The 22,693-nt window shown below is 40.0% G+C and overlaps 1 protein-coding gene across 2 annotated transcripts in view; it reads left to right on the forward strand.

Annotated features, from left to right (window-relative positions):
* LOC148041051 (uncharacterized) overlaps positions 1–22,203 on the forward strand; it is a 97,372-nt gene extending 75,169 nt beyond the window's left edge. Inside the window, exons 3-6 of one of the 2 annotated variants that reach the window (XM_087676038.1) lie at positions 3,284–3,355; positions 3,802–3,897; positions 4,092–4,181; positions 21,254–22,194. In XM_087676038.1, coding sequence (XP_087532164.1) covers positions 3,284–3,355; positions 3,802–3,897; positions 4,092–4,181; positions 21,254–21,304 — 309 coding nt within the window. In that variant the 3' untranslated portion in view covers positions 21,305–22,194. Of the gene's footprint in view, positions 1–3,283; positions 3,356–3,801; positions 3,898–4,091; positions 4,182–21,253 lie in introns of both variants that reach the window. The other variant, XM_087676048.1, reaches the window with a different exon arrangement.
* The last annotated feature ends 490 nt before the right edge of the window (positions 22,204–22,693 follow it).

Here is a 22,693-nt window from a genome sequence, read left to right on the forward strand (position 1 = left end):
AAAGCACCCAAAACTTGATTTAAAAAAAAATGCATGCTCTACATAGAGCTGCCTCCTCCGTCAAAAACACACAACAGACTAAATGTCCCCATTTGACTTAGAGTGAGGCTCATAGGTAGGAGATGATTATGCATGATGCACATGATTGCTGGCAAGGAGGCTGTTGGGCAGCTCTTTGGGAGTGAAGAAAATGCAAAAATGTAGGTATTTGATGTAGGCTGTTGTAGATGGACTGAATCTGCTGCAAACACAGCCTCCATAAAGTGGCCAATGGTTGGAAAGTATCACTTGGGTGTTGGGGTGGTAGCAAGGTTTGGAAATAGACAATAATGATGATGATGATCTATTGTATTGGTTTAGGGAGGAGTGAAACCAGCAAACACATAAGTGGAATTGATGAAGAACATGTTGTAGTTGTGTGGACTCAAAACACATTATGGAGTGTTTGCAGTTGATGGTGGTGTGAAGTTGACCTCTAGAATAATGAAAATCACTTTCTGGTATGGCATCACGATCAACTAGACAACATCATGAATTGAGATATCCACCAGGATAGCACAACGATTGTAGAGGGCTGAGGCTGAAGGTGTGATGGGGGAATGATGAATGAATGAGAGAGTTAAGTGAAGATGGATGAATGCCCATGCCTGATTTATAGGCACATGAGTTAATGAACTGTCTAGAGTTGGCGCCCTGACTCTCTTCAATGGCTCCCAAACACTAATAAATGATACAAGTAAAGCCTTTTTGGGGCTTTAAATGTAGACCAAAATAGGAATTAATGGAATACAATGAAGTTTATCCCTTTGGTATCTGAACAATAGTTTGCCCTTTGAGAACTCACTCTAGGCACATGACCAATATATTATCTTCCTACAAATGATTCCGAATGTGGTCATCACATAAACATAAGAGACATTTCATTTTAGATTTTGATTGATATCATGTGATCTAGTAAAGAGCTTCGATTGGTTTATTCAGGTGTATGTTAGCACATCACTTGGGGATAGTAGTATGGAGCATCACTTCAGCTTGGGCATCAGATGTGAGAATCAACCATGTTGTTATTGCCACTTTAGACTGTTGAGTGATCATAGTGATGGACAAGACAATTAGAGGTGGGAGATATACAACAGAACTGTAGTGTGGCATGTCTAGAGATTGAGGTGCAGGCAAAGTATCGAGCATCTTTGGAATCCTTGAGCACAATTGACCTCAGCCATGGCTTATATCGTTGTCAATTTTGACAACTAGTGTCATGAGGACATGTATTTTGAAACCTCACTTAATATGTGGATTAATTTTTAATCACATGGTTAAGTAAATGTTGCATATGTGAGCTGTAATTGGGGTTAGAGTAAATTTTTTATGAGCGTGAGACCCTAGGAAATCACAGGATATCAAAGGCAAAAGCTCTTATAAGTTATGCCGCACAGGTACTTCGTGGTATCTGGTGCCAGTTGTTGGCCTAGGTTATTCATTTGGCTATAAGTGTCACTTGGTGGTAGTAGAGAAGTGGTGTTTAATGGTACTTAATGCCAATCTGATAGTCAACGATAGCACGGAGACACTCGGGAATGGAAATTGCCTAGCCAATTTAATTATTGGCCAATTAGATTATTTTTTAGGGGGATCGAAATAATTATTAGATTAATTTTCAGTATTTAAAGACTGAAAATTAATATTTAACTATGAAAAGTGTTAGAAAAACCATTTGGGAGGTTGCCACTTGTAAAAAATGCCCATGTAAGAGTGAGAAACGTATTTAGAGGTTGGACAGAGGCAAGACCTATCAACAGCAAGTGATGACATCTACAAGCTATTGAGATAGGGCAGTAGCAGTAGATGACTGATTTCCTTCAGTTCTTCACGAAGAAAGTTTGAATTTTCTCTCTCCTCAGCATTCTCTCTCATCTCCCAACCTTTTTACACCCTTGCTTCGAAGATTACATCATTGAGATTGCCAGAGGTTGAGACATTTTAGATTTATTTGTTGCAAGCCCTAATTTGTAGCAGAAATTAGGGTTTAGCAGCAGCTTCGGGAAACGTGCCAAAATTGGAACCTCCAAGACTTGGATTCAACAGGGCTGAAGTTGTTTTCAGTCAATTTCAAGTGAAGGGATCAACAAATCAATGAATTTGGGGCATTTTCCATCTCCATCAAAAAAAGCGGGTGAAGACCAATTGAGTGCCGAATCAAAGGGCAAATCAAATTGAAGACTTGTTGGTCATTTTGGACATCAAGGGGAGTTGGAATACCGAAAGGGATTGGGAAAATCCCATTGCACACCAACTTCTTCTTCAATTAAGTTAAAGAAATACCGAATGGGCCACCAATATTAGGGCCAACAGGGTATCCATTGTCCAAGATTGTAAGTTAATTTGCATTTATCAGTTTTGTAATAATTGTTGCTGTTGTAACTAGGTTGTAATCAAGGAATTACCACCCATCCATGGAAGAAAGGTTGGTTTCATCCTGCCCACAAGTAGTACCTAGTTCTCCTTGTATCAAAAATAATAGGTGTGCTTTGATACCATGTCAAAATAAGTGAGAGTGCAGAGAGGCAGTAGGGTTTGTGGGGAGCAATACATAGTGTGTACGGCAAACATTGAGAGAGAAGAGAAACTTAGAAACACAAGAAGAACACTGTGATAATGCACTGAATCATGCTATGAGAAGAAAAGCTAATACAATGGAGCCGAAGCTTAGAAGATAACCACTCTGTCCTGTTTGAATCTAAATGAAGTGTGTAAACTGAAGAAGTGGTTTCTCAACACCTTGTTCAATCGCTTATCGATCCATTACGGGGAATTTTGTCATATGAACCAATAAAGCCTTTTTTCCTAGAAATAGAGGAAGGGATGGAAGGAGGGAGGGAGGTTAAAAATGTCATGAGATTAATGAAATTGCGAATTTAGTGTAATGCTGATGTGTTATCATGCCAAGAAAACAGATGAAAAATGAAGGCGGAAAACTAGAGTTGGGAGGTTGGGATTGAGGGATGAACCAGGATTCGCAAAAGATGATTTTGCATTTGTTTGGACTAAAATGCATGAGTTGTTGGCATGCAGCAAATATCCTTGTGTGCTCAAAGTGTTCAGTGGATTGTTCATTGAGTTGTCCCATTGCTTGTTTGAACCCAGTGAACCTAACTTAAATCTTTGTGTGACTAGAGTGTCCAATGGAACATTGAACTGCCTCATTGCTTCTTGTTAAGATCCTGTGAGCCCAACTTAAATCCACAGGTCCATAATCATACAATTCGTATTTGGGCTTTTGCAGATACAGAAACACAAAGTTGGTGGCTTGGTTATTGGCTATCCTATTGATCTTGCAGGACTTCGAACCAGTCAGGTGCTTTTCTTTGTGTGTGCTAATGAAATGATCGGACATCCTCTCAATACTGGATTATACACACATTACGACACATTTGTAACATTTTGTCGATGAACAAACCTCTGTATGATGTAGCTAAGTGATTTACTTGAGGTTTCTGAAAGTTTTTTTCCATCTTGGAAAGCAAAATACAAAGCTCTTAACAGAGAATAACTCAGTTACTTATCTCACTTAGCTACCTGTCCAAATGCCTGCTTTGACTCAGGACTTACACTCCTTACCTAGCTGAACAATCTATGTACAATAAGCATTTCACTTTCCAGTATCCTGATCCTTAGTTATTATATTCCATCAGTTATTTGCTGTCTCATACTGGTTCAAATGTGTGTGAATGCGTTTGTGTGTGTACATGTATACACGTTTAATGACTTACTGACTAACAAGGGAGAATATCTGTTGCACAGACTGTGAAAGTTGATGATTTTGTGGCAAGGCTACAGAAAACTAGACAGTTCGACAATCTTGTATTTTTCTGGGAGGACGAAAGATTCACATCTAAGGTAGCTATTTCTTCATGTTCTTGTCTTTATCCTCACTGCATGTTTTCGATGATTCAGTACTTTTAATTGTAGTACCAAATTTCAGCCGTTGAAAATCAAAGTTTGTGTGATTTATATGTTTCTCTTATGTTGAATTTGTGAAAATTTCAGTCACCAGGTCTGACCCAGATATGTATTTTGAATTTCAATTTCAGGTAGTGGAATCTGTTCTAAGAGATTATAAATTACAAATGGTTGAATGGAAATGCATGGTTGATAAATTTTCAGCAGTTAACATTCTTCAGGTATCTTCGACTACTATTTGCAATTTCTTTGCTGATTAGAAACCACTGTACTATTGTGCAGTTTCTTTCCTTTTCGTAGAGCTGTTAAGGCTTGTAGATCACGGAAGTCTGTATGATAGGTCCCTATTAAAGGAATTTGGTTCTATGCTCTGACATGTGACATTTTGTGCAGTTGGTCATTCTGAGCCATAGAAGTCCTATTTTGTCCTGCCAACTTTCTTGGACTGGAGCATTAGAACATTTCCATAAAAACAGACTTAATTAAGGCATGCCTCAGGCATGAGTTGACTGTGAACACATCATTAGATTAGTGGGCAGGCACCACAGGCTGAGCTATTGATTTCTGCATACAGCAAGGGAAGCATAAATTGTTCACCCATGCAACCATTAGCCACGTTCCTAGCAACTTTTGGGCAAATTCACCTCTTGTCAGTACATTTCCTAATATTACATTTCCCTCCTTGTTGCTGGTGAACAAACATCTTTTGATGCAGATTCTTCTCCTAAAATTTATCCACCTTCCTGACCAGAGAGACTATTCTTGGAAACACCCTGCATTCATATACTCTTTTACTAGAGACACTAGTCCTCATTTGTATATAAGGCCACTGTATGCACTAGTAGCAACATTTGGTTTCACATCTTTAATACTAAGTGTGTTGTTGAGTGCTACCTCGGTTATCATTTTCTTGGGGTTTCAACTACACAAGTGAGCTAATTCAAACGAGTTTACTTTGTAGGGATGTAGTCACAGAGGTGGGTTATCATACACTCACTGCTTGTGCTTGCTGGGTGGAACTGGTACTAGTGATGGAGCCTGGAGCTGTGAAGAAGTCTCTGAGAGTTTGTTCTTTCTTGTCTTGTACACCAAAATGCTTTTTCTTGGAGCAGAAATACTGAGTCTTGGCATGCTTGAGGCTCCCCATCCTATGCATTTCCACTTATGAAATACCATAATCTAATTCAGGAGACCTTGCTTCTGGTGGAAAAGGTCATGGTAGCATCTATGTATCTAATTATAGGCAAGCCACTGCATATGTAGTCCTACTACTCTATCTCCACCTCCATCAGCTACATTTTTGCATTACTGTCCTCCCATGCCACCCTAAACTATGTCCTATCCAAGCCTAGGCTGCATCTAGCCTACAGTAATTCTCATGCCAAATGACACAAGCACATCCATTTATTGTGCTCTAGCTTCTAATAATGAAACTCTCCTTAAAAAGCTGGAGAAGATGGTACTTAACTATCTTTGTGCCAAATAGTGCTGCTTTGTGTGGAAGATACTACTTGTAGAAAACCATCCTTGACTAAAGTGGTTCTTCTTGTGATACCCATGTCATGTCAACATCTTTTTATGCAATGCCCATAGTGACGCCTCGGTTCAGGCTTTATAGGGCTGGATTGCATACTAGGTGCATCTAGGCTGTAGCGTAGCTATCCATCTAGAGGCCATTGGTTCCTCAACCATGCCTTCGTCTGTGCAAACCAACATATTGTCTCCTCTTGCTGTGAGCTGCTATGAGGAGCCTGAAACTAGCCTTCCTTCTTGGAAAGAGTGGTAGTTGACCTGATTTATCACAAATCACAGCAAGCAATAATTACAAATACCAATCAATCTTGGACAGCCAACACTTGATTGGCCCCAACAATTGGCGCCCCTTGCGGTATTTCATTATTTTATATTAACTAAAGATAAAGTACACTAAGATTTTGAGCTTTATCTCTGTCAATGTTCAATTCATCAGGCTCCTTGAATGACCAGCAGCAACAATGAACAATTCGCCCCTTCCTCTAGCTTCAAATTTGGTTACAATTCAATCCTTGTATTCTTTGCATGTAGGCCAAACAAATGGGAATGGGTTCACTCTTGAGATCAACTGTAAATTCTCAATTCACAGCTCATACTTTGAGTATGGGGTCTTCAGTTATTGGGCACAGATCCCGTGGTGGCTGAGAAACCCTAATTTCTACCGCAAAACCCTAATTTCTGCTGTAAATCAAGGTCTTGATAGCAATGATCACAGTTATCCACCAAGAAGTGCTGAGATATGCTGAGAATGGTTGAGATAATGTTGGGAAAGGTGAGAAATGGCTGAGGAGAGAGAAAAGTCCAATTTCTGTCCTGAAGATCTGCCCTAAACAGCAGTCGCCTGCTGCCCACAGCCATGGGAATGTTGGCACCTGGAGTTTTCAGCCTCTGAGCTGGTTGCCTGCTGCTCTAGGGCCCACCAATGCTGTTGCCTGTATTAAAGCCCTTCTAGGGCAGTTGCCTACTGCTGGTTGCCTCCTTTTGGTTGCAAATCAGTTCTACAGCCCTGGCAACAGCTTGGACAGCTTTTTTCCTCCTCCATCAGCCTCCAAATGGCTGAGCATAGCCTCTCTTAGCCCCCAAACAGCTTCCCTTAGTTTTGCATGGGCAAGTTTGTTGCCGAGTGGCAGCCTTCCATAAGCAATTTGCAGCATTAATTATTTAAAATTGGGAATTGATTTTCTGAAATTTAATTAATTATTCATTTGACATTGCCCTACCCCTTTGGAACTTCTAAGTTATTCCAAACCTTTAACGGTCTTAGATTGGGATTGATTAATTAATTAGTACCTAGTCCTAAGATCACCACATGACATTTTAAAGGCCCATTAATGTCGTAGGCCCAAATTGATACCAAGCACCCACTGTTGGGTGTAAAGTCCCTTAATCTCTGTGTGTATTAAACACACCCTTATTTGTACCCTAATATATAAATACATTTTATTCTTTGTGTATTGTGACGAGCTAGTACACTCTTCTTGGGATTCTCTTAGTCACACACTCAACACTACTACTGCTTCATTTTTGACTAGCATTCCCATTGCATACTCATCCCAACAAATTGGTATCAGGGCTATGGCAAAAGTGTGTATGCTTCCCAAGGTCAGTGTGAGTCAGTTTAGCATGCATGCGCAAAGCAGGAGTCAAGTCGTTTCACTTTTCAGTTCGTTGAGGGGCAACATGCGTTCGTTTTGACCATGCAATAGGGTTTTTGATAAGGCGATAGATTAGGTTGGTCAAGTGCAGCTTTTCCAGGTCAGCAGCAGCTAGTAGTGTCTAGGCAACAACTCGGTAGTCAATTGTGGGTAGGCGGCAGCACCTGAAGGTTTACGGAGATAGGCGTGACGACCAATGTGGCAGTAAGCGTGACTACTGTTCGTGAATTGACGGACAGCGTGGACCCAGGCAATGGTAGGCGGCAGCACACAACGGCTGACAGAGACTAGGCAGTAGGACGTGAGACTTTTTTGATGATGTGGCATATTTTGCTAAGCCTCAATTCGTGTGTGTAAGCATAGTTCTCAGTTTTGTGTAGATTTGTGCCTGAAAATTTGGGGCTTTTCCCAGACTTGATGCTGTTCATGCATAACAATGACATTGGACTTGGAAATGGCAAAAATTGTGCACATTGGCCTTACAAATTTTGGGGCTTTTCATGTATAAGTGAAATTTTGCTCACTTGAGCTGAATTTATTGATATTGGGGCACATTTGGACCCGAGAATTTTGGGGATTTTGCAAAATTTGCATGTTTTATGCTCTTGAGAACATGTATTAATGCAATTGGGGCAGATTGGTCAGTGAAATTTTGGGGCCTTTGTTGAAATCTGTGAATTTTAGCAAAATTGATTCGTGAAATGCACTTTGGGGACATTGCTGAAGCAATCTTGCTGCTATAAGCAATGTAATTCGAGTTTATAATCTCCCAATTGCGAGATTTTGAAGAAATTGCAGAGAATTGTCCTTTCTTCGTAGAAAGCCATGGCGAGATGTTGTAGTTAAGAAGATCTACATGCCACACATTGTAAGAAGTTGAGCGGAGACCAAATGGATTCACGACATCCATAGCAAGACTAAGTCGAAGATTCTTAGGCTCTCGTGCAAATCTTGGAAAGGTGGAGTCAATGTGGCTCCATGCTACACATGAATATGCTTATATTCATTGGACTCATCTGTGGATATATTGTGCACATGCCACGCTCTCAAGCTCACCATTCTCGACGTATGAAACATGTGACGTACACAAGATATAAGTGGAAAGTGTTTGAGAACCTTCTAAGAGATAGTTTACCCTTGCAAGTCCTGTCGATACATGTGAGCAGCACACTTTGGACATGTCTGTGTATCAGAAGTGCTTTTGGGCACATATGTACGCAATACACATGTTAGGCAGCTCCTTTTGAGGTGATGTATTGTTGAGTATTCATGGTGCAGCAGTCTTAGTGATCATTTGCAGATTTGGGATTGTTGCAAATGTATTTTTGGTGATATTGCTGAAGTGGGAGTCACCTTGCAGTTGTGTATGTATGGAATATATGCTGAAATCTCATTTATATTAATGAAAGCCATTCTTTCTATTGCTGTACATGTATTTGGATCAAATCTTGCTTTTATTTCTTGAAATTTTGGGCTGAACTTAGCTGAATATTCGGCATGTTATTTACTATCATAAAATACAGCATTGGTACTTGGCACTTTGCTGAATAATGACCACTAATGCTACTAGCAACAGTAATACTAAATCTCTTCTTGAAATCAAGAGGTTTGATGGCACTGGCTTTGATCTGTGGAAGGAGAGGATGCAAGGCATTTCGTTTCTTAAGTATTGTGATGATGCTTTCTTGGAAACCAAGCTTATAGCTATGACAGATGAGGATTGGGCTAGACTCAACAAGAAGGCCATTACATACATTAAAATGGATGTGTCTGATGATGTATTTACAGACATGAAGCGTCTTGATATGGCTTATGCCATAAGGAAAAAGTTAATTGGCACTTATGAAAATATAACTCCAATGAATTGAGTGCATCTCACGTGCAAGCTTGTGAACATGGAGTTGGATGAGTCTAAGCTAGCTTCTGAGTATTTGAGTGCTTTCATAGGGATTTTGAGTCAGTTGCAAGACTTTTGTTTGCAGCCTTTTAATAATAAATTGCAGGTTATTTTCTTGTTGACGACTTTGCATGATAGTTGGGAATCTTGGTTGTTTCACTAAGCAACACCTTGCTTTAACCTTTGATGGTGTTAGGGACTCTATTCTCAATGGGGAGATTAGAAGAAAGTCCAATGGAGAAAGCAGTGGTTCAACCTATCATCTTAGAGGCAGATTAGAGAAGAGGGTTAATGCAGGAAATAAAGGCAAAAGTTGGAGTTAAAGCAAGGGTAAACTGTTGGATGTTATTTGCTATCAGTGTGGACGTAAAGGACATAAAAAGGCCCGATTATTGGTACTACAAGAAAGAGCAAGAAAGAAACAAATAGCAAGGAAAGAAAAAGAAGGACGACAAGAAAGATAATGATAACTCTTCCTCAAAAGAAGTTGCAAAGGCAAATGTTGCATCTAGTGTGGTCATTAAAGAGCTTCCTGACAATGAAGAGATACTTGTTGCAACATTATGCAATGTAGATATTATGGCAGTAGTAGGTGATATGCATATCACCAAAAAGGAGGTAATTCATGCTTTACTTTCAACTCATGATGGGTTGTCACAATCATGGATAGTGGACAATGATGCCTCTTTTCATGTTACTCCCTCTTTGGAGTTAAAAAGGAGGTAATTGATACTTTACTTTTAGCTCATGATGGGTTGTCACAATCATGGATAGTGGACAACGATGCCTCTTTTCATGTTACTCCCTCTTTGGAGTCTTTTTCAGAATACATTATAGGTTGCCTAGGCAAGGTTTACTTGGGCAACAACCATGCATGTGAGATAGAGGGTGTAGGTACCATTCACATGGCCCTTGAAAACGGCTAAGAGCTGATTTTATAGGATGTCAGATATGTACCTAGCATAAAGAAAAGTCTATTGTCAATTGGGTAGCTTGATGCAAGAGGATATTTTACTACCTTTGGTGGTGGATCTTGGAAGGTCCCTATGCTGATCGTTAAAGGCAGCAAAAGGGACTTTGTACTATTTGCATTGTAAAGTATTACCTAGCAAGTTCTTGGCTGTGGCTAAAGTTCATTCACAAATGGAACTTTGGCACAAAAGACTTGGCTATATGAGCCAGAAAGGCCTTTTGCTTCTCTCCTCTTTAGAGAGATTTGATATAAAAGGCTCTGGTCTCGACTTTTGTAATGATTGCATATATGGAAAATATGTGAAGTCTCCTTATTACTATGGTGCTGTCAATAAGTCCAATGCTCTTGATTTAGTACACTCTAATGTGTGCACTATGCCTATTAATTCACACGGGGGTGCATGGTACTTTGTTACTTTTATTGATTATTTCAATAGAAAGTCATGGGTGTATCTGTTAAAGAGCAAAAAGGAAGTGTTGGATGCCTTTAAAAGGTTTCATGCTTTTGTTACCACATAGAAAGGGCTTAAGTTAAAAGCTATAAGGACGGATAATGGGGGTGAGCATGTCTTTAATGAGCTTAAAAAGTTTTGTGCTATGCATGGCATTAAGTGGGAGTTGACAGCCCCTTACAATCCTGCATCAAATGGCGTGGTTGAAAGATATAATCGCACACTTTGTGAGAGAGTTAGAAGTGTGCTGTCCACAGCTAATCTTGTGTAGCAGTCCTGGGGAGAGGCTCTTAAAATTGTAGTTCATGCATGAAACCGCTCTCCTAATCGCGCATTCGAAAGTGACATTCTTGAAGAGATTTGGTTTGGCAAACCTACTTCATATGACCATTTGCGTGTCTTTGGTTGTGATGCCTTTGTGCATGTTCCTGTAAATCAGAGGACTAAACTAGGTATGAAATCCATCAAGGGCATCTTCATGGGATATGGAGATGAGGAAGAGATGGGTTCTGGAGTTTGGCTTCCTCAGGATAGGAAGATAGTACGTAGCTGAGATGTAGTATTTAATGAGGCAAAGTTGTTGAAACATACTACATAGGGTGACCTTGACAAAAAGAAGGTCAAATTTCAGCATGAACAGCCAACCATTTAGTAGCCATTAGTTGAAGATTTGGTTCCTTTTGATGCTGAAAATGAGCAGCAATCTATTGCGCTACAGCCAAAAGATAATGGACAACAAATAGAAGCACAAGATGGAATAGGAGAGTAAGAAGCACATGTTGAAAATAGGTTACAGTAGCAAGAAAATGCAGAAAATCAGCCACTAGGTGATGGTGTGCACATACTTGAGGATATAGACCCATTGCCTAACAGTATAGATCATTGGGTAAGAAGGTCTACACGTGTTAGAAGGCAGCCATAGAGGTTTCAATTGAAGGGGCGAGTGTGCAATGGAGTGTGAGATCAAGGTGTGAGCTGCATGAGTTGAGCTGAGAGTTAGAGAGAGTGAATGCAAAGATAGGTGTACCTGTTTGTGACGGTACAAAGAATAAAAGAATGTATTTATATGTAGGGTACAAGATACAATAAGGGTGTGTTCACACCCGTAAGACTATTTACACGGAGATGAAGGGACTTTACACCCAACAACCTCCCACTTAAAAGCCCGAAATGTACCTTTAAGCTAACCAACTCCCACTAAATGAATGCAATGCTCATGCTGAGCCTTTTGCAAGACACTTGGTGAGAACATCTGCAGGGTTATCTTGGGTTTTGACCTTAGCTAGTGTGACAAGACCATCATCCAAGACCTGTCGAATAAAGTGATACCAAACATCTATGTGTTTGGTACGTGCATAGAACATGGCATTCTCAGCCAGACATACTGCACTTTGGCTATCACAACCAAGCACTGGAGTACGTGAAGAAAGACCAAAATCCTTGACCAAACGACCAAGCCAAATAGCTTCCTTAGAAGCTTCTGTGGCTGAAACATATTCAGCTTCTGTAGTACTCAGTGCCACAATTTTCTTCAATCTTGAGCACCAAGAGATAGCCCTACCAGCCAAAGTAAAAACATACCCACTAGTAGATTTCCTAGTGTCAAGATCTCCTGCAATGTTTGAATCACAAAATCCTTGCAACTCTAGTGTACTCTTTCCATAGCATATACACTTTTCTAGTGTACCTTTCAAATATTTGAAGATACATTTCATTGCTTCCCAATGTGGTTTGCCAAGGTTAGACATAAATTTGCTAACAACTCCCACTGCATGAGCAATGTTAGGGCGAGTTGCAACCATGGCATACATCAAAGATCCACAAGCTGATGCAGCCAGGTGTGGATTTCTTGGCAGCATGTGACTACTTCTAAAAGAATGGGGGGAGCAACTTTATTGGATGTTAATTTTCATATGGTTGCTTTGAGATTGGTATTTTTGTAGGTTTTATGTGTGCAGAGCCATCCCTAGACAGACATTGCAAAAATTTTCATTGAAAAGATTGGTATGTCGCATGGTTGCATGGTTATTCAAGTTTTTTGGTGGCATGTGCTGAATTCACGAGGCCTATTAAGGTCTCCCAATCTTTTCTCCTTTCTCATTTGATTGCATCCTGGCAAGAGATTATGCATTTCGCAGTTTGGTGCCCTTCTAATCTTCATAAGGAGGATAATTCGTTGAAAGGAGAAGTGTTGGCTACCTCCAGGTTGTTGGAGTGACCTTATAAAGACTTGTAGCAAGACAAGTTTAATCGGATGGCTCACTTGGGGTTGCAGACAATCCATGATGGTGTCATTCCTAGGCAGCCATGTCTTTATTCTTTCCAGTGCATTTGTTAGTACTTTCGGGTGCCTTGTGGCGATCATGACATTTGGAGGAGAAGCTTCTGAGGTACTCTCCATTGCTTGCTTTATAGCCTTGGTCTCCTTGGCGGGATTGGATGTTTATGCTACTTGATGATTTCGAGAACAGGTCAGCTAATCAGATCTATCATCAAATGGTCAAGGTCAAGAGATTAGTTACTAGAAAGGTTGATAAAATATGGCATATTCATGACAGTAAAAAGAAGTGGCAAGAAAGATTTCTCCAACTCTAGAAGTCTAAGAATCGTTATCAGGGTAAAGTTTTCATACGGAGGTTGCTTATTGGGGTCTTCCAATTGGGGATGTGTTGCGTGGTTGCAAGATCTCTTGTGATCACTGCGTATTTTGCACTACATGCGATGAGACATTGCTTCATCTCTTCGTCTCTTGCCTTATTGCTCGATAGAATTGGAGTTTTGTTTCCCGTGTGTGGTCCTCAATGACTTAGCAGCGGATATCAACTCGTTCATGGATTATGGGAAGGATGCCTTCTATGTCCGCCTTGCAATCAAATCATTCCTGCCTTTTCCATTTCCTTAGTTGGACAGCTTTGTGGCATATTTGGCGTACTCAGAATGCCTTCATTTTTGATTCTGCCTCCGATATCCATGGTCATGTGGCCTGTGTTCGTGGTTTATTGTTATGGCAAATCTCCTCTATGGTTTCAGTTGACCTGGTTCTTCTTGACATTGCTGCTTCTTGGCTGGATATTGTTACTCCACTCCGGCTGTCCTTTCTGTGCGATATTTGTGTGTTATGGTCTTAGAGGTTTTTCGGCTTGATTTGTATTAGAAGAAGAGATTATTACGGGCCATGTAGTCTCTCCCCTTTGTGGACTAGGAGGTCCCTTGGCAGGATTGGATGATTAGTGGTCAATTGCTTTTGGATCATGCTTCAACAAATCAAATATATCATTTGCTTATGGTGTGCTTTCTTTTGCCTCGGTGCTCTCCAAGGAAGGATTTCCAATGGTTGCTGCTTCATTTGTTAGATGTCAGTTGAAACCTCTTGCCATTTCTTTTGCCCCCCTTTAGTCATTGTGCTTCCTTTGTACCTTCACTATGATGTCTCAGATTTTATGCATGATGGCCTAGAGGCATCCTGTATCTTGTAATGATGTAATCTTATACTTTTTTTCGTCATTTATACAATTACCTTTTATGAAAAAGAAAGAGAGAGAGATTAATGCCTACTAGAGGCCAAATCGGCCTATGAGACAAGCCAGTATAAAATAATCCATGTCTCAACTATCATGTAAAAACTAGAAAAGGACTATGCCTAGCCTAGTGTATCCCATTTCTAGTCCTATCTAGCATATTGTAAGTATACAATCATGATGTGTAATGAGGATTCTATTTCTAGCTCATCATAGCATGCCATACATTGGGTAGGGAGCAAGGAGGGCCTTGGGGTTGTACCTTGCAGCTGCAACCTTCCCATGTGTTTTAATTTGTGTGTTGGATTGGTCTTTGATACAACTAGTGCGAGGAGAACACCTTATGGTTTGTAGAGAAAACACAAAGTGTGTACGAACTAGGCTAAAAAAACTAAGCCTAAAGATAAACTCAAGAAAACACAAAACACAAAAGTATTAGAGTCAAGGAATCACTCAATGAACTGAATAAAATAATATATGTCCAAGGAGTAGAAAAAAAATTATATACCACTCTCTCTCTATGAGTAGGCTGAGCAGAGGGAGTCTATGGAGACAACCTCTAGATGATCTCAAAGCAGCACACCATTAAAGCTTGGATGTTGGAGGATGCCAATTCAGCCAGAGAAGAAAACACAGCTACAGCAGTTGTGGAGATGTGGGCAGCAGCAAACACATCCTCTGGAGGAGGAAACACAGCTTTTTGGATGATCTAGGAAGTGGGCAATAGCACCAAGTGAAAGCACAGGCAGCAATCTGTCCAAGAGATGACATCACCTAGGGCGGTTTGTACAACAGCAAAAGCAATAGTCTTGATGCTGGAAATGTCGGACTGAAAGCTGCAAACAGGTCACTCTCAGCTATTCCTAGCAGCAGGGTGGCAGTAGGGCGGCTTGCTGATGAACAAAAAACATGGTTGTTAACTTGTTTGTTGTGACAGCTGGTTGGTAGCAAGTGGAGTGTGAAAATAGTGCTCACTTTATATCTTGACGAATTTTCAGCCATGCTTACAAACAGCTTGAAGCACAAAAGACTTAGCTTTCAAAGCATATACCAATCATGAATGGAAGGCACGAAGTATAGGTAGTTGCCAAAATATGACGTTTGCATTGGATCACAAACATCATTGTACAAGCTTTAATTTGCAAATAACTCTTACTGAACCATCTTCTAGGAAGGAGACATGCTGCATTTTATATGCAGCCCTCATGAGTGTGTTTTGTAGGTGCCTCAAGTGTAGGCAATGAAGACACTATATTAGATATCTGTAAGCATAACAAACTAGTAAAATTCAGATGACCAAAATGTGCATGTCAAAGTTTTGCATCTGAAACAACTTGCAAATCTGCAATTGCATATACCACATCTTCCATACATTTATTGTAATTGGCTCATAGAACTCAAAAGGGTTATACAAACTTGATATAAGGTCTAGTTGTGATGAAGGAGATGGCTCACTAAACATGCTGTATGGCATGGTCCCTTCAAGATCAAAGAGGCGGCCAATCTCACTAATTAGTTCAGATGGAGTAGTAACACTCATTGGAGGGGTGTAAACTAAACTCTACGTGATGCGCAAGTACTCTTCAAACTCTTTATCTGTAAGATGACCAAAACGTGAAGAAGAAGATGGTAAAGGAGAAGGTGTGTCTACCTCCTCCTTGGGATCATAATGCCTTCTGAGAGTCTTCAATGGTGGAGAAGCTTGATAGGGTGCCATAGGATCCCCAGAAGAAGGTGCCTGAGACATTATGAGTTAGAATAGAGTCGTGTGTGAGTCTCGCACAAAGACTAGCCTCTACAATTACCGTAGGATACGCTTTAGAGGAGCACCGGCTCTGATACCATGTGAAGATATGCTAGGTTTTGCATGGAGGAAACACAAAATGTATGACTAAGAATGAAACAAAAAGACTCAAGCAAAACTCAAACCCTAAAGGCAAAACACAAGATGAAAAACTCAAATATAGAGACAAACACAAAGAGAAGAAACTTTGAAGTGAATGAATGCTGTAAATAAATGTAAGAGTCTATAGAATGCCCAAGGGAAGAGGAATGGAGTGTTGGAGAGTGACGTCCACCAGAGATGGATCCGGAGTGTTGTGACCACCAGTTGGAGTGGCCAAAGGCGAGGAAAACACCAAACACTGATCATCAGAGAGTTGGAAGACCAAGGCGACTACCAGGATGATCCTTGAGGAGAGTGGCTATAGTAGAAAGCTGTAAATGCAGCAATGGAGGAGCCGTTAGGAGGGTGGAGAAGCACACTAGGTATCGTTAGGTGAAGGGAGGTGCCAATCACTGACAGTAGAAGGTTGCTTGATGAAGGGAAGGGCTGCCACCTAATGCTGGGGACTGTGGAGTCTAAATGCAAGCAGCAGGAGGGGCTGGCGATGAGAAAAAAATGCCGAATACAGCTAGGAGGAGGGTGCCCGCAAGATAGTGGGCGATAGTTGAGGAAGAAGGTGCCAGGCACTAGAGGAGCTGTGGAAGGAGTGGTAGTAGTCATGAAGGGTAGGCATTGGAGGAGCTGTGGAAGGAGTGGTAGTCATGAAGGGTAGATTGCCACGTGGATAAAGGCAGATGGCTGAAATTTGCACAAAAGGGATGAGAACCTGTACAAAAAGAATGATGGTAAATGGTGGACAGCTTGTCTATTTATAGATGTTGAAGGGTGTCCCAAAAATTAGGGTTTTCGAGGACCACTGAAACTCTCTCAAACAGTGGACCAATTTTGTGTTTTTCATTAATTAAGCGTGTTTTGGGACTGTTTAAAGATGCTAATCAGTTTAAAGTGTGTTTTAGTTCAATAGTTGGAAGTGTCCAATGTCAGTCGAGAAAAAGCGGTTTCTTCAGCAAAAGGTTGTTGAGCAAGATCCCATTTTAGCATAGAAGAGAGTATTACGGCCGGTGGCAATTGATCTGTACTCATTTGGCACTACTACTGTTGCTTCTTCTAGTAGACCAATTTCAGCTAGGTCATCATCCATTGTAGCTTACTCCACCAGAAACATAGGTGGTGGTGCTTTTGAGATGTCAAGCTCTATTGCTCTTGCAGCACCTACTGTGACATGTGTTAGGCAGACCACTCTTGATGCGCATGTGGATGCTAGAAAATAGGAGGATGCAGACAGGCAGTTGTGAGATTCTTTTATTATGATCACATTGCATTTAATGCAACTAGGTTGGAGTACTTCAAGAACATTTGTAAAAACATTGGAGAACTAGGATTCTCCTATGTTCCACCATCCTTAAAGTCTGCGCGTACTTCTCTTTTAGAGAGGAGAGATGTGCAGTGGAGATTGTCGCTAAAAGCACAAGAAGTTTATGACAATCAAATGGGGTAACTTTGATTGCAGATGGGTGGTTAGATACTCAAAGGCGATCTATTGATGGTATGGTTGCATATTCACGTGGTGAGATGTATTTTTTAAATTCTCATGATGACACTGAAATTGGCAAGTTAACGGATGTACTAGTAATTGAGTGGATGAGTAGCATTGAGATGGTTAGCCCTGATTTAGTCACAGGACTTGTTGTGGATGGAGAGCCTACAAATAGGGTTGCAGGTGATATTGTTCAGTAGGCATATCTACACATTACATTGTCTTTTTGCAGGGCACATTGCTTGAATAATTTGATAAAAGACATTGGTAAGTTGGATTGGATTGAGCCTGTAGTTGAGAAAGCAAATGCTATGGTGACGTTTGCGTTAAACCACTAGTTTATGCGTGCTGAGTTTTGCAAGAGATCCAAGAAAATTCTCTTATAAGTACTCAGAAACATGGGTTGCTTATAACTTTTTGATGCTTGGTCGCTTAAGCACATACAGTGCCGCTTTGAGAGAGATCTTCATTAGTGACGAGTATTGTTCTCCATTGCTGTAGGGATTAAATGTGTTGAATGTGTAGAAGATACCTCATTTTGGGATGATGTACATCGGATTGATGCCATGGTGCTGCTAGTGATGCATTTGCTGAGACTTGTGGATATTATAGGACCATGTATTCGGAAAGTCTATGAGGCTATGGACAGAATGATTGAGAAGTTGTGTATTTTCTTTTTGTGATAATGATGATGAGGATTGTTAGATGGCACAGAGGTACGAGGAGCTGCACACATTATGTGTCACATGGTGGAATAGTTATTATTTTCCTCTACATGCAGTTGCATTTGTGTTGGATGTTGAGTTTTAGGAGTGTCGTAAAAATAGGGATAATGAGATTGTAGTTGATTGGTTGACAGTTTTAAGGAAGATGGTCTTTGACTATGATGAGAGATGCAAAATCAGAGATGGTCTTGTAAGGTATAGATGTTGTCGTGGCATATATGGTAGTGAGGATGCACAAGATGATAGGTGTAGAGTTGGGGCTGCTTTATGGTGGGAGGACTATGGAGCTGAGGGCTTGAGTTGTAGGCTTTGGCTATTCGTATTTTGAGTTTTGTTGTGAGCTCCTCTCATTTATAGCAACTACGGAGATCCTATTCTTATATTGCTTCAAAAAAGCGGAATAGTTTAGATGTGCAAAAAGCAAATGACTCGGTATTTATGAGTGCCAATTTATGCATGTTGGAAGAGAGTGTGATTGCACTTGTAGACCCATTTGTGGTATGGGAGAAAGAACAAGAAGACGAGTAGGTGCAACAAGTTTGAGCATGCCTAGCAGGGAGATCTGCATGAGGATGATCATGTTATACATGAGATGGAGCATTCTCCTTCTAATTAATGATTAGGATACATATTTTCAGTTCTTAACTCCTAGTTATATGAGTCTTGACATTATTTAGTTTGTATTGTTTCACTTGTAGTCTTCAAAGACTATTCTGAGTAGTGAGTAGTCGTCCTTGAGTGTTAGTTCTAGTCATTATTGTTTCTTGTATTTGTTTTGAGTTTCAACTTCTCATGCTAAAGTCACCATTTGGCATTGTCACTTCTACACTTCCATTTGATTATTTGAGTTTTCATTGTTCATTTAATAATTGTTAAGAACTTTCAAGTCCTTGGAATATAATCTTTAGTCTTTTATGTGACATTTATGATTTTAAGAAGGTTTTTAGTTAAGGTATCATATTTGTTTAGTTTCATTATAAAGTATCTCAATTATATTGAAAAACTATATAATTATTAGGTCCCCTTCCTCCCCTATTTTCCCTCATCCCCTCGTCCTTGGTGGCTATGGGTGGTACTTTGGTATTAATTGGAGTAGAATCAGAATGTGCAATATCCTTAACAAGACATGTTTATGTTACACTCGTAGCTTCCAAGACACCAACAGGTTGTACTTCAATTCCATGCATAATGTTCTAAAGCCCTTTTGCAACCAATAGATGACGCATCATATAAGCTCATAGTGGATAGTTGGTTCCATCCAACTTGTCCTCAATAGCTGATATATCGAATATGTAATTGTTGCTAGTCATGGCCATTGATTGTACTTTATGCAATAGTTGCCTATATAGAGAAAAATATGCACAAAACCAATCTATGCTATGTCGCATAACTCAAAGTAGATAAAATCTTACATTTTGGAATTTTTGTTATTGAAAGTTTTGCACAAAAGGATTAAATGCTTACATAGTATTGGTAGTAGTGCAAATGGAAGCTAAAACGAATCCAAATTAAAATTCAGATGATGCCAGTCTACGAGCTTACCCTTAGTATTTGTTGACCTGCAAACACTCGTCCAATCTCATCCTGATCGGAAAAAATCAAGCAGAGGGTGTTGATGATTTTGCCCAAGAGGTTGAAGCCCACTTTGATACCAATTGTTGGATTTAGGGTTGTAGAAATACACACACAGAGCTTGGAGAAGAAGAAGCTTGAGAGAGCACCACACAGAGTGCATTCAAAGGTATCAATAGAGAAGATTTTACATGGCAAAGTATGCCCAAAATAAGCATGTAGATAAGGCTAGGGGGAAATAACCTCCTAAGGCTAGTCAAGATTGTAGAAACAAGAGAAGCATAAAAAATAATCTTGTCAATATTTACAAGTTGCTCCATTATATTCTTTACATGTGCAATGTAGGCATCACCAAATCACCCTATGTCATGTGCTCCATTTCAAGCTGTTTGTGCAAATATACTATACGAGCTTCATTGCATATGTGATACAAGGAAGCAAGTTTATTCCAAGCATCCTTGGCCGTCATGCACGACTAAATATGTGGGATAAATTGTCTTTTGTATGAGAATGCAATCAAAGCATGTGCATGGCATCTCACCTATCCTATCTCAATTGATCACTAGTGGGAGTTGTAGCACGGGTTGTTGCGGAAGATCCACTTGTGATAGTGGATGAACTGGATGAACCTGCAACATTTTGTGCAATAGGGCCTACAGGCCTAACTTCTAAACCAGATACATAACCCCAAAGTCGTTTGGCAACCAAAACATGCTTTATCATGTATGCCCACATTGGATAATCTGTGCCATCCAATTTATCGCAATCTCCAAACATATTTAACTAGTCATTTTTGTTGCTGTGTAAATTGAATTTTCACAATAGCGGTTGCCAAATGTGTACCTGTAGGTGTAGTAGTATGAAAAAGCAAGGAAAGCTAAAAAACCTGTCCATGAGCAAATCTCTAACAAAAGGCTGAAAACTACACTTCACGAGCTACGGACTGCTATTCAACTCTTGAGTGCTGTGCATGTTAAAGCATGGAGGGACTTGGAGAGGCTGAGAAGGTTTGCAGTGAATGGAAGGATTAGTGCTCAGCCCTTGCTAGTTTGACCAACTGTATCAAATGTCAGGTTCTCCCTCTGACTGAATAGCTTGCTTACAGGGTGGATTGCGATTCAACTCACGAGTGCTGTGCATGTTAAAGCATGGAGGGATTTGGAGAGACTGAGAAGGTTTGCAATGAATAGAAGGATTATTGCTCAGCCCTTGCTGGTTTTTTTAACTGAATCAAATGCCAGACTGTCCTTCTGGCTGTATAGCTTGCTTACAGGGCAGACTGCTAGGCAGAGCTGTTAATTGGACCATCCTTTAACAGCTTCATGTTGTGCTAATCTTCACTAGAATGATGCTCAAATGTAACTTCTTGTTTCGATACAAAATCTGTTCCAAATCATAAATAATAGTTTTTAGTTGCTTAGCCATCTCCACAATTAATGGCATGCTTGCTTCTTGCATTTTTAAAAATTGGGTTAAGATGAGTATAACATCTATGTGCCTTCCTTTTGCACAAGGAGGATCATCTTGTGACTTTCAGTTCAGCTCTGCAATTGCAGTACTGTTTTCTGATGCTTGCATTGTTCTAGGTTTGCTTGGATCGGCTCTCTCGTTTTGCCGATCAAATGGCAGACACTTAGCAGTCTTACCAATCCCTGCTTTCTTTTCGGGAATTCAGAACTGTCAAAACTCAAATCAGCACTGATGAAGAATTGTAGATTGGATCATATTCTTCAGCAAGGTTCTGGGAAAGGCAGAGGTGTAGAAATACCCAGTTTTGTCTAGACATGGCTGAAGTATTTCATTCATACCACACAATGCACAGCATCTGGGAAAGGTACAGGTGTACAAACAATAAATTTCATCTGGACAGTGGATGAAGCATTTTACATGCAGATTGATGTCTCATGGCTCCCTGGTTTTGCTGAATTTAGACTCTCACTATGTTTAAACCAGCAAAAAGAGAAGTGAATAGATCATAAGGCCTGCTTCAAAGAAGTTAAAGAAGTGGTTGCTATGTGGCTATATGGCTATGTTATTCATTGAAGTTAACATCTAAAATTGTAAATGGTCAAACTGTATAGTCAAACTGTATAAAGGTGTAGGCAATGCCAAATTAAATTTCATTTGGAGATGGCTGAAGTATGAGATCTAGATTGATGTCATGGTATGTGAGAAGGCTGCAATTTGCCAAGGTATTTCTCAAAATTCAGGTGGTAAATTTATTGCTCTTGTAAGACTTAAGGATAGATTTTAAATTGTTTAACTGGTGATGTTGGTGAAAAACTCAATCTAGTAGTCCTTGAGAATCTATCTCATTGTGCTAACATTTATAATCATGGATTTGGTGGCCTCTACAGAAATTGAATGTAGATTGACTTGTAAGTTATATTGGACACAATGATCCAAAATAGTTCAATGTATACTTGACTATTATTTGACACACTGATTCAAAAGCGTACTTTAAAGCATGTGAGATGAATGGTAATCCTTGTTACTTCGATCAAGCTTGCTTGAGTGAGAAAGGAACAGATTTGAAAGATGTTTTGAACTTGGATACCGAATTCAATTTGTCCAACAGCATAGGCTTTTTTTAGATGACCTTATTGCTGGTTGTTAATGCTACTTGCCTTTCAACTAGTGTTTTATTTCTAAATATCTATCTAATTTCGCAGGCGTGTTAAGCCTTAACAGTAGTATTTGACTAAAAGTCCAACATCTCTTTTTGGATGTAGAGCTCACAATTGTGTTTTAAGGGAACAAGACAACTTTTTTGTGTGGATGAGAATTTCACTTAGTTCAAGTTGTTGGACGCATCTCAAACAAGATTTTTTGTGGTACTATCCAATCAAATCCTTTTTTTCCCCAGTGGTGGCCTTAATTTGGTCTCATGACATCTATGATTGCAAGCATGTCTGGTGATCTTCATCATCTAGTTCCTCTTGTGTTTCTACATGTCACACATCACAAGTGCCACTTAAATGTGCATGAAATGCAAGCTTCCTTTGTAATGTGGTTTCATCAACTTT

This window comes from Lygodium microphyllum, chromosome 1 (genome assembly GCF_053477565.2).
Source record: "Lygodium microphyllum isolate KBCC chromosome 1, Lygodium_microphyllum_v1.1.10, whole genome shotgun sequence".
NCBI classification, from domain to species: domain Eukaryota; kingdom Viridiplantae; phylum Streptophyta; class Polypodiopsida; order Schizaeales; family Lygodiaceae; genus Lygodium; species Lygodium microphyllum.